At 30.3% G+C, this 12,381-nt stretch overlaps 1 protein-coding gene across 1 annotated transcript in view; it reads right to left on the bottom strand.

The window, feature by feature from the left end:
- LOC107438888 (uncharacterized) overlaps positions 1 to 4,156 on the bottom strand; it is a 137,526-nt gene extending 133,370 nt beyond the window's left edge. The window contains exon 1 of the mRNA XM_087163864.1: positions 3,797 to 4,156. Coding sequence (XP_087019990.1) covers positions 3,797 to 3,959 — 163 coding nt within the window. The 5' untranslated portion in view covers positions 3,960 to 4,156. The remainder of the gene's footprint in view (positions 1 to 3,796) is intronic.
- Positions 4,157 to 12,381: the final 8,225 nt, after the last annotated feature.

Raw genomic sequence — 12,381 nt, 5'->3', positions numbered from 1 at the left:
CCAATGTGGTATTCAACGAACAGCAGATAGGTCCCACTTCCCTGTCTTCAGAAACTACTTCTAGTGCCAGTACATCAACTGGTATGCAGTTTGAAATTTCAGGCAGTTCCAACGGTACTGACTTGCAGGAGGGTGAAAATCTTCGCAATGTAGAAGATGAATCATCACAGATGACGACGCATGGATTGCGTGACCGATCAACTATACGCAGCCCACCCAGATTTAACGACTATGAAGTCTACAGCAGCATCCTGAATTTGACGGAACCCCAATCATATGAAGAAGCTATGAAGTCTTCGATGCATGTCAACTGGAAACGAGCCATGGACGAAGAGATGGCTTCGCAAAACAAGCACGGTACGTGGAAACTTGTTGAACCACCTGAAGGAAGAAAGATTCTTGCAAATCGCTGGGTTTAGAAAGTGAAGACTAGCCCTGACGGCTCTATCGAAAGATTTAAGGCTCGATTAGTCGCGAAGGGTTATACGCAGACGAAAGATATCGACTACGGGGAGACTTTTAGTCCAGTTTGTCGCTACGACACTATTCGAGCTCTAATTGCAACAGCAGCTAAGGAGAAATTAAAATTATTTCAAATTGACGTGGAGACAGCTTTCCTTTATGGTGATTTGACTGAAGATATATACATGTATCAACCCGAAGGATATGATGACGGAAGCGGACGTATATGCAAGATGCTCCGACCTTTGTACGGTCTTAAACAAGCTGGACGATGTTGGAATACCAAGTTTACGGACGTGCTAAAGAAGCATGGTATGACCCAAAGCAAATCTGACCACTGCCTCTTCACTCGTAAAGACTCGGGACACAAGATGCTGATGGCAATTTATGCAGATGATGGTATTGTTGCTGTACAAGACGAAGCATCATTCCTCACCTTTATGAACGAACTTAAGCAACATTTCAACCTTAGAGTGACAACCTTAAATTGTTTTCTTGGTCTACAAGTTGAACAGTTGAAGGACGGATCAATCTTCTTGCACCAAGAAGCATTTGCTAAAAAGATGCTAGAGCGTTTTGGGGATGCTACCAAAACATCACGCATTCCGGTGAAGAAGGCAAATCTGAAGGTTGAATATGAACTTCCGAATGCTGATGGGATGATAAAGATCAAGGAGGCAAATCCTCTTAGCAGTCACATTCCATATAGATCAGCAGTAGGTAGCTTACTTTATTTAGCGATGGGAACCCGACCTGACATTGCTTATGCAGTAACTTTAGTATCTCGTAAATTGGACAATCCCACAGAAACTGATTGGGAAATTGTGCAGACTACATTCCGGTACCTTCGTACTACCGCTGCACATGGCATCGTATATAGCAATACAGATGATAGAAGCATTTTGTTATTTAGTGATGTAGATAACAACAGTTGTGCTGAAACTCGAAGATCTCGCACAGGTGTGATATCTTTCTACGGTGGAGGTGCAATTACTTGGAGAAGTAAATTGCAGGAGGCTTAATCTAATTCAACAACAGAAGCAGAGTTCATGGCAGCAGCTGATGCGACAAAAGACCTGATATGGTCAAAGCGCCTGTTTGCCGAGATAGCCAACGACGTCTCATTACCAATCCTCCAGATTGATAATCAAAGTACCATCAAGTACATCAAAAATCCGATATTTCACGCTCGAACTAAGCACATCGATCAAAGATACAAGTTTGTCCAAGATGAGTTTTCGAAAGGACATTTTGAATTAGGTTACGTCAGAAGTGATGAGCAGCGAGCAGACATTCTGACGAAGGCACTTCCAGCACCTCAGTTCCATGCTCAAAAGACATTACTTGGTGTAAGAGCAGTTCTTTGAGTGACAATATTGACTACTGACTGTTTTCATGCTCGAAGGAGGCTGTTATAAATCGAGCATGCTATCAGCGAGCCTCACGCTATTTTTGTTTATCGTGTAGAGTTGCACTTTCGTAATCTGGCAACTTCTCTTTCTTTGTATATTCCGAGTTTATTTTTTCTAATCGTTCTTTTCCTTTTTTGTTTCTAAGTTCATATTAAATACTATTTAAAATAGCTGTCACCTTTATTTTGCTAATATTTACAACAAATATAACTGATCACATCAGATTTTAGTATGCTTGCATGATTTTTATCTCGAATTGGGCAGTGATAAATAAAATAAGGCAAAGAATTACTTGTCTCACATATAAATAACTTAGTAATAATATAGTTCTAATACAACTTTATTTTCGTTCTGAAAATCCCACTTAACTGGTTCTTCCACCAAGTCATTATTATTTTTTCCCCTTTTCAATAGCTTTACGTTATTGAAGTAAGCAAAACTTGTTTTTTGTCGCTCATCCCAGTAAAATACAGATAAAACTTATTTAGCATCATTTGGCAGGATGCTATTGCTCACGGTCAACTAAAAATAGTCAAAATTTACCACTATCAAGTAATTTTCAGCTGTGCATATCCCTTTCAAGGGGCCATAAAACACTTGTTTCCAAAGTATCGGTAATAAAACTGCTTAGTATTGGTGCTATTATAATAATCGCCAAGTATATCAATGTAATATTTCATACCTACATTAGTATAATTGGTACTTTATTACATAAGCATTTCACATTTGAGCTTCGGGAAAAATAATTTGCCAGTTGCAGTCAGCTAAAGCCAAATATATTTTTTATGTATATATGTATTTTTAAAAAACAAAATAGAATTCTTATTATAACTTGCTAAGGATTTTGGATCCTAACAATTTCCCAATCTGCTCTTTAATTTACTGTTAAAATATTTATAAGTAGTGGTGGAACAGCGTTCTTTTAATTCCAATTCCTTCAAGTATTGATAAATTATCTTTGCTACCACTGAAAAAAATATTTTCTGAAACTACGGAAAAATCGTTGTAGAATTCTTATCAAAACTGTACAAATTACCCTAATACCGGAAGTACAAATTACCTTAATACCTAAATGATAAGTAAGCATCATTTGTGAATGGCAATTTTCTACGATTTTTCTAAACGAATTTTCTATTAAACTTTTCTTTTTAAACTTTCCTTTTTTAGCACATATCTTATTTTATTTTGTTTAAATTAATGCTTATTATCAATATTAATAAAGCATTATTGTCAATAATAATATGGAAGTTTTTGACGGCTCCTTAAATTGAATAAAGTCTCCCATATACTTTCTTCACAAATGTTGGTGAATCACATGTTTGGTTCGCATTTTGATTTAATATTACATTTATGTTTTAGTTTCATCAACTCATTAATTTTATAACAGATAAAAAGAGTTCTTTATAGCAGGTAAACGAAAGGAAAAATTCTTTTTATTTTATTTATTTATTTATTTGTTTTTGTGAGGTAGGACTTTGATTAGGCTCCAAAAACTAAGCTCAAACATGCGTTTCATTACAAACATATAAAAGTGACTTTTTGTTCCTTGCATCTTTTACATTTAATAAATTTCGACAGGCCCTAGCCAGTATTGATTATATAAAGCTTAGTAGTCTTTTCGTTTTTGAGAAAATGAGCCAGACTGTTTTATTAAAAATCTCAATATCGAAATAATTTGCAGGTTTTATACGACTTATATCTTTTTTTAAAAAAAAATATGAAATAGGAAAAACAATGCTACCAACAATATTTACTTTAGTGCTTTGGAAGTAAAAGCTGGTTTTAATTTATTTATTTATTGTTATATCAATTTATTTTTTATTATTCTTTTGGCCAATAACTTTTATATCAATTCACATAAAAGGATAGGTTTCACATGGGCCTTAGAAGCAACTAATATTTTTAAAAACATTGACACTTACTTGCTTTCAAGCTATAATTCAGCTGTTTATCTAGATCTTCATGTCCAAATATGTAATCTCGTTTATTAATCTTTAAAAATTTATCATTTTGAGATTCTGCCAAGTAGCATACAAAAAATAGCAGAAAAGCAGTGTAAAACACACAATGGAATTTTTTCTTCATTTTTTGTAAAAAAGGAATATTTTTTAAGCTTTGATTAAATAAAGGAGCTCATTGGCTTTTGAAAACTGAAAATAAGATATCAGCACTTTCCCAGTTTCTTAAACACGCAAACCAATTTTTTAACAAAGAATTTTGTAATGAACTGGTATAAAACGAAACAGCCGAAGCATTAGCTCAATAACTTTTTTTATCTGAACTAAGTTTACTTTTCTAACGTCTTATTTTTTATCAACGTGTTTTTTTAATATCAGTATCTGTCGATTAAGTATTTATCCTTGAAATAAGACTAACATTTAACTCACTTATTATATGGCGATTTCGTTGTGTGTAAGAAACAATATGTTTGAAAATTAAATTTATCTACTAAAATATTAATTACTGAATATAATTTATATATGACTTAATATAATTAAATATAATTTTCATCTCTTAGAATATTTGTATTTAAATTTTGTAGGAATATGCGAAAAATACGTCAAATGATTAAACAAAATCTAGGGTAAAGCAACCAGTGAAGGAACACACCCCAGTGAAAGAACATTTCATAAACATTTTTTAAAATTAAGATTATAAACGTTTTTACTTAGATTGATTGGTAACAGTAGATCACTACCTAACAATAGGAAGTCATGTAATCATGCATTGGATTGCCTGGTCATATTGTCTTCTCTAGAAAAATTTTTGAATTTGTTAGTATCTGTTCAGCATCTGTTCAGCACAATGAAAAAATTATAAGAACAGTTATTGTATTTATCCGTTTAAAGTACAATTATTTGCATACAATAGTTTTACTTTTCTCACTGTAAAAAAGAGAATGTAAAATTTGTGTATTAAAGTTACGTTTTATTTATTATAAGCATCATAGCATAAGCAAGTACTGAGATTAGGGAATGTTTATTAACTGGATTACCAAACGATGAAAAACCAATGAATGAACAAGTGTCTCTTTACTGAGATTTTTCCAAGTTAATAAAAATTTTAATTTTCTTGTACCTTCAATCGTATTATACATCAAAATTCTGTTAGAAATACAAAAAACAACTTCTAACCAGTGAAGGAACAGGCATGTTCTTTCACTGGTAATAGATTTCACACTGAATGAACAGTATGTGTGAATTATGATTTTACTTGGCTCTAAGATATTTAGTAGTTTTACGATGTAGAGGTTACCTGAAATTGTGTTAAATGTTGCATGAATAATCCCTGATGTAATTTCATTTCAAAATGATAATTTAAAAGCTAAATTTATGAAAATGATTATAATGATAATTTGCTCATAATTTATCTTTATAAATGCAGCGATTAGTTACATCATACGTTAGAGACAGCTTTATAAAATATGTTTACTAATCGAAAACTAAATAAATATAATAATGAAAACTTGAATCGAACATTTCTCTTCGGTCTCTTGCGCAAATAATTAGCTAAATTATTTTCCTAATGTGGTCTTTCACGTCTTGACGGAAACGAATAGAAAACATCAATTTAAAGACAATCATGCAGGGTGGAAATGGGTGAAACTTTTTTTAAGACGACATCCGCTGATAACTCAGCGCAATGCGAAGATAATTTCAAAAGACAAAACCTGCCTTACAGAGAAAAATATTCGAGAGTGGTTTAAGGAACTTTAGATAAATCTTGAAGAGGAAAGCAACCCTGGCATCATTTAAAGAAAGTGATCTCATCAATAATGCAAACGAAACAGGAGTTGAAAACAGGCCCAAACATTTATAAGGATTTATACTTTGCAGTTCATAGGAAAGAAAAAGAAAGAACAGCAGTTGTAGGCAAGATGTCAGCTAGTGAAAAAAAAGCATTTCCAAAGGTAGTTTTCCTTAGTGAAGAATTCCTGGAGGTATTGCAAAATTAGCTAATGCTATATATTCCATTTGAAAAAGTGATTCATGAAGTGAATCAATGACGGCAGCAACATTTTACGAATATATTGCAAATGCTTTTTTCTACCCAATGCTAATTGAAAATACTATGAAATTCCTTACTTTACTTTTTTCTGAATGGGGGTGAATCTCATATCAATTTGAGAATGATCAAGTTTGGTTCATCAAAACAAATTCTCTGGTTTCACTATCTACCTAATTCTACAAGCGTACTTCAGCTTTGTGATGTGGGCGTATTTCGAGCTTTGAATGCTTCATGGAAATCTTACGTTAGATCTTGAAAACACAAAAGTTGTAAAGCAATATGTGGAGGGAATTTTTCATCCATTTTTAAATGAACTTTTGATGCATCAACTGATGAAATTAAAATTTAAAATGCTCTTAAGAAATGTGGTATTTTTCCATTTGACACTAATAAGGTTAATGAGCAAGAAAGCTCTAGATATAAGTCAATGAGAGACGGATTTTCCTCAAACTCCGAAACACCTTTTCTCATCAATTATTCAGTGAGAAATTCTAGAAATAGTTCTGGAAAATCAGAAGAAATTACGAAGATGTATTTACATTCGCCAAATATTAGATCAAATCAAAATAAAAATAAAAAATAAATTACCTCTTGCATTAACTTCAGAAAAAGGACAAAATTTTAAAGAGACTGAAAGAGCTGAAGAAAAGTTAAAGCAAGGGAGTATGAAACGAACAAGAAATACTTAGAAAGATAAAAAAAAAATTTAAAATAATATGGGGGAAAAGATTAAACAAAAACGCGATAAAATAATAATAATAAAACATCATCGGATTTTACAATGATAAACAATAATGATTTAGAATCGACTATCCAACTGTGAGAAAGAAAATTTTAAAAAAAATATTCTGTATTCAACCCCATTTTACTTTCCATTTCATGACTGAAAAAAAAGGATAATTTTCCACTTTAAAGAGAGGACATGTTATAATTCCAATAAAAATCTTATTTTTAGACATTTGTATGGCCTATGAATTTCTAAAGAGCATAAAATCTCAAAATTAAGTGTTCATTCACTGGAAAATTTAGTGTTAATTCACTGGTAAGAACTGTATCTTCACATGGTTATCTTACTACTTATTATTTGAACCACCAAAAACTTAAAACAATATTATCTAAGTTCTCTAATTTTTTTTACGTAATTTACATTTAATAAAAAATATGTTGGCACTATCATTTAGCTAAAATTACAATTTTTAAAATTTTTATGATTTTTTTAAATGCAAGATAAGCTTAAGCGTTACTTCACCGGTTAATTTTCCCTATATAATACAAATTTACATTTGGTCTCAGTTTTGAAACGGATAAATGAAATAAGTTTTCAAAATCTAGAAAAAATATGACGTTTACTGTTTTATCCACATCTCATTTCAAACAATTTTAAGAACTTCGCCCCTTAACTTTATCCATCATAATAAATGCGCTTATAATTTTAAACTAAGGATAAAACATCAAACAATGCTTGATTTGTTAAAAAAGTTAAGTTTTTTTTCGAAAACAATAAAATATGCGTCCTTTTTTTTAAAAAAAAAATCAATAAAAAATTTAAAATTTAAATAAAAAATTTAAATAATAATTTTTGAAATGCATGCATTTTTTAGATTAAGTGTTAATATATTTTTGATAAAATGTTTAAAAAAATTATATTTTAACTTTTAAATTCTTTACAAAGGAAGTAAGCCAAAATATGCGTAACTATACGAAAAATAACTACCGACCTACGACCTAGCTTCTGCTCCCTCCTAGGAGCATGAGTACAAATTGCAACAAAATGTTTCCCATTCATGGGTGGTAAAAGTAGCTCCTTTCCCTGACTAAGTGGGGGATGAGTTTCGGAAACGCCATAGTAAGTGAAGAATTTTCTCATCTTACTAGCCGTTACTAAGAGGTTAATACGTAAAAATTATGTATTACTATATACAGTGTATGCAATGCATTATATATTAGTTAAAATTGATTAATATATAAAATTTTACACATAGTAGTATGATAATTTTGCGTATGGTATTACATAATACATAAATAAAATTATGTATTTATTGAATTATCTTATATGTCTAACTACCTGTTGTTTATTTACAGCAAAAAGTGTGGAAAAAACCAGTTTATATGGCATGTTTATTTTCGAAAAATTAATTTGAAACTTACTGAAAACTGAACACTCTTATTGTAATGACGTGGTTCGGTACGAACATCAGAATAGTATGCAATTATCTCACATATCTAACTATCTGTGGTTTATTGACAGTGGATTAGACAAAAGGTGTGGGGGAAAAACAGTTTATACGGCATTTTTATTTTCGAAAAATTAATTAGAAATTTACGAAAACTAAATACTTTTAATGTAACGACGTGGTTTGGTACATACATTTGAATAGTATGTAAATGAATCAATTTAAAACACATAAAAAAACTGAAAATGATTATGGTTTTAGTTTACACAATATACTGTTTTCTTATGCTTAATACATTTTCTTCTACTGTTTATCTACTGCTATTTCTACTACTGTTTTTGTACTGTTTGTTGAGAATTGTTTTACCTTAAATTATTCGATAATAAACTTCACGATTTAAAAATAAAATTTTTCATGTCAGTTAACAAAAAAATTATATACGTATATTCATATATATTTGGAAAAAAATATACTTTAATTAGAAATGTGGTAAATGGGTTTAAGATTTTTAATTATATTTTTGTGACATAATTTCTAGCAATTTATTCAAATTAAATTTTCAAATTAATTTACAGAAATTCATTAGTTATGCATTAATGTGCACTTTTAAACATACACAAATTTCATCGATTTCCAGTTTTCCTAAATAAGAGAAACTTGCATTATTAATCGTTAGACAGAATACTTAATTAATGAAATATTATTTAGTAAATGTAAATAACAATCCAAAGAATTCTTAATAAAATGATTAGTTAGAAATTTCAGCAAGGCCCTCATCTATTTGAGTTACATTTATACACTACGAAGACGCAAATAACTTGAATGCTGCTATTGTGTTCATCAAAAAAGCAAATTTCTCTAACTGGTGTTGGAAATAAAATTTTCATATTTTCTGTGTAATATAAAGCAATACTCTAACTATATTGATAATAATCTAAGTGTCACAAATATTACAGAATGCTTGAAAAGACAAATAAAAATATCGGAAGGAGATAAAAATGGACCATTTGCTGCCTTCTATTTAGGAAACCAGTTAAATAATTCTCTCCAACTCAAAATTAATAATGAAATACATCATCCGATTACATAGCTAGCTGAGAATTTTGTTAACTAGAATTTGCTCCACAGTGTAACTGCAAATGCTGGTTATTATGAAAAAAATTCTTTAATAACTTTCATTAGTTATTATTATCATTGTTAAATTGGTGAGCAAGAATTAAATGATTTGAACACAACAAACCATTTGTTTTTTTAGTTATTTTTTTAAAACTTTTTTTTATCGTGTTCACTTTTTTGACACATGATTACCATGCACGGCTAAACTTTTCGTTAAAAATTATGATATAATAACCGACAGCAGTCCATTTAACCGTAAACTTTACGTTTAAGAACAGATATCTACCTTTGCAATTATGATTATATTTTCGTTTACAACTAGTATCATTAAAAAACCGTGAATACATTATTCTTCAATTTTGTAACCAGTTGCAACTAGCATGCTCTCTATACCGTAAAAATGAAATTTAGCTGGTTATTGGAGCTGAGTTACGTTGAGCGCTTCGTTAGGTAAAGGAACATTGGAGTAAGGTTGTGGTTGAGTTATGTTTCGTCAAATGGGGAGAGAAATCTTGCTTAATCAATCTATCCGATGGTGCCATCTAACGTGAGAGATGGGAGTACTAGTCTTTTTTGTGTAAACATCTCCATGGTGCTGCTATTTATGCGTGAAGGAGAGTTTCGTATTCCAATAATCCAGGGTCACCAATTGGGGTGTGCAAGATACTGGAAACATTTCATGAATTGAAGAAAGTTGGAAAATATTGCGGTGTCAACTCTGGGAATCGAACCTCCTTCCAGCCAGTTATAAAATTAATAGATTAGTCCTCACGACTGTAGTATGCACCCTGCTTACAAGAACTAAGTGGTTCCATAAGTTGAACCTATTTAGCAGGAATGAAATGCTGGTTGTTTAAATGTATCAGGTGAAAACAGTCAATTAACTATTTTTTTCACAGATAACATTTTGAAATTTTTTATGGTTATTTGATTGTTTTGGTTAAAAATGGTAAAATAACAATTAAATAAATGTTTCCTTAGCCATTATTTTTTTCCGGGAAATTGCAAACCGAGTGGCATTTGACCTTCCATGGAAGATTATTTTACTTTCTGACTCATTTACTAATGTTTTTAACTTCAAAAACCTAAAAATACAAAATTATACAATTATATTACGTTATATAATTGTATAATTTTGTATTATATTATGTTATATAATTGTACAATTGTATAAAATATACAATTATCTTATTAGATCAAAAAGAAAGTGATATTAACAATGAATTTCACGTTATTTTTAGATATAATAGATTAACTTAAAAGCCCTGGACTCCTATAAAGTCAACTTTATATGAAATCATTTAGCATTAAATAATTTTAGCTAAGCAAGTTGTATTCATAAAAGTTAATAAAATACTTTTATAATGTAACATTTTGTTTTTTGAACTGTAATAATCCCTCATCTAAATCTTTAAAAAATATAGACTGTACTACTGCTGAAAATAAATTATATACAACAACCTCCTTATTTATAAAAGAAAAAGAAACTTTCGATTACAATTCAAGTGATAACTTTGATTCAAACATTTCATAGCATTCGGGGTAAATGTGTGATTATCAGATAAACATAAATCAATATTTGAAGGGAGATAAGTCAACGAAGCTGCGGCAAAGATAGACTAAAACTGAAGTGTTTAATATTGAAGTGTCTGAACGCGATCGTAACCTTTAGAGTACAGGATGAAAAATTACCAACAGTGAACTAGATCAATTTGATGTTACATCTCAACTCGAAAGTTTATTTCTTTCCCGTAGAGGGCGCTAGTTCCCTTGTAAATGTTTACATTAGTTAGACAGCATTATTTCCTTGAATATTCACAAAATTTTTTAAAAAATGTAGATTTTTAAAGGCAAGAGCTACCTATAGAGTGAAATCTTTAAAATGGTAAATCGCTGCGTCTCATTCTGTACATCCTACTACTCTCCAACTATTAACGAGTTTAAAAACGTAAGAAATGCATCTCCTCTACCTAGTTAACGTTTGAATTTTTTTTAATGTGAAAACTAAGAAATTATCCAGCAAACTTAAGATTGCTATAGATTTTAGCATATTTTTCCCTTCTTGTATCAAATTATATTTATAGTGCACATAAATTTATAATTTTTTCTTTCTTGCTTGCTGCTAAATGATAGCTACAATTACAGGAACTATATAAAACAATTTCCTTTAAATCACGCAAACAATTCTTCTTTAGAATTTAATATAATAATAAGCCTTTCTAATCTATGAAAGGGATTGCATGTTGTTGTTTTTTTCAGAAAAAAAGTTTATTTTAAATGGTGAATAAAATCCCTTTTTATGACTGCCCACATACCTTCAATCTTATTGACCAGAAACAAAAGTAACCTTACCAGCCGGTATCCAATGCAGAACTAACGGACCTCTAAAATTACGTATACCGTTGAACATTTTAAAATAGTGCTAAAATCTAAACCAATCAGAATCACGATTGGTTTTCAACATTGCCCAGCTTGGCGATCAATCGCGATCATAACTTGGCGAGAATCAAGGGGCACTCTCAAATATAGTTTACCCAATATATACTTTACATTACTAGCTCTTAACATAACAGTGTACTTAATTTTCTAAATAATACTTCATGAAATTAAAATGGAGTTACATAGATGTCAGAAGTATAACAAAAAGTATTTGCCTTAGTGTATACAAACAAAACAATGCTTATAAAGAAAGTAGAGTATTTTTCTTTATTAAACTACCTAATGGTGACCTAAACAAAGCTATTAAAAGATGAGGTTAAAAATTATCTGTTATTTAAGAAAATCATTTCAATATTGTGTTCTGTGCTGAAAAAAATAAAGCATTGCAGATTGTTTCAAATATTTTTTGTACATAGAAATTTTAATTCTTTTTAAAATTTATTTCTTTATTCGAATTCTTTTTACGATATAAATTATGTAATGTTTATTCTATAAGTTTAACTTTTGTTTCCTGAAATGTATAGGAACCCACCATAGATCAATGTCTAGAAAATGAACTTGTTAAAAATAAAGGATGCAACTGTAAAGATATAGAACACTAACACCTGTATGAAAGAATGAAAGATATTTTTTTCATAATTTTAGGCCATAATGGTTGAGAATTATAAGAATTAGTATTTTTTCTCATACTTTTTCTACTTACGAAATTGAAAAGTTTAATTCGAATTTGGGTGTTTAGTGTAAATATCTCAAATCAAATCACTACCAGG

The sequence above is a fragment of the Parasteatoda tepidariorum genome, chromosome 5, assembly GCF_982258835.1.
Source record: "Parasteatoda tepidariorum strain Cologne lab strain chromosome 5, Ptep-v5.0, whole genome shotgun sequence".
NCBI lineage: Eukaryota > Metazoa > Arthropoda > Arachnida > Araneae > Theridiidae > Parasteatoda > Parasteatoda tepidariorum.
The sequence above is the reverse complement of the archived record's forward strand: the minus strand, read 5'-3'. Positions and strand labels throughout refer to the sequence as shown.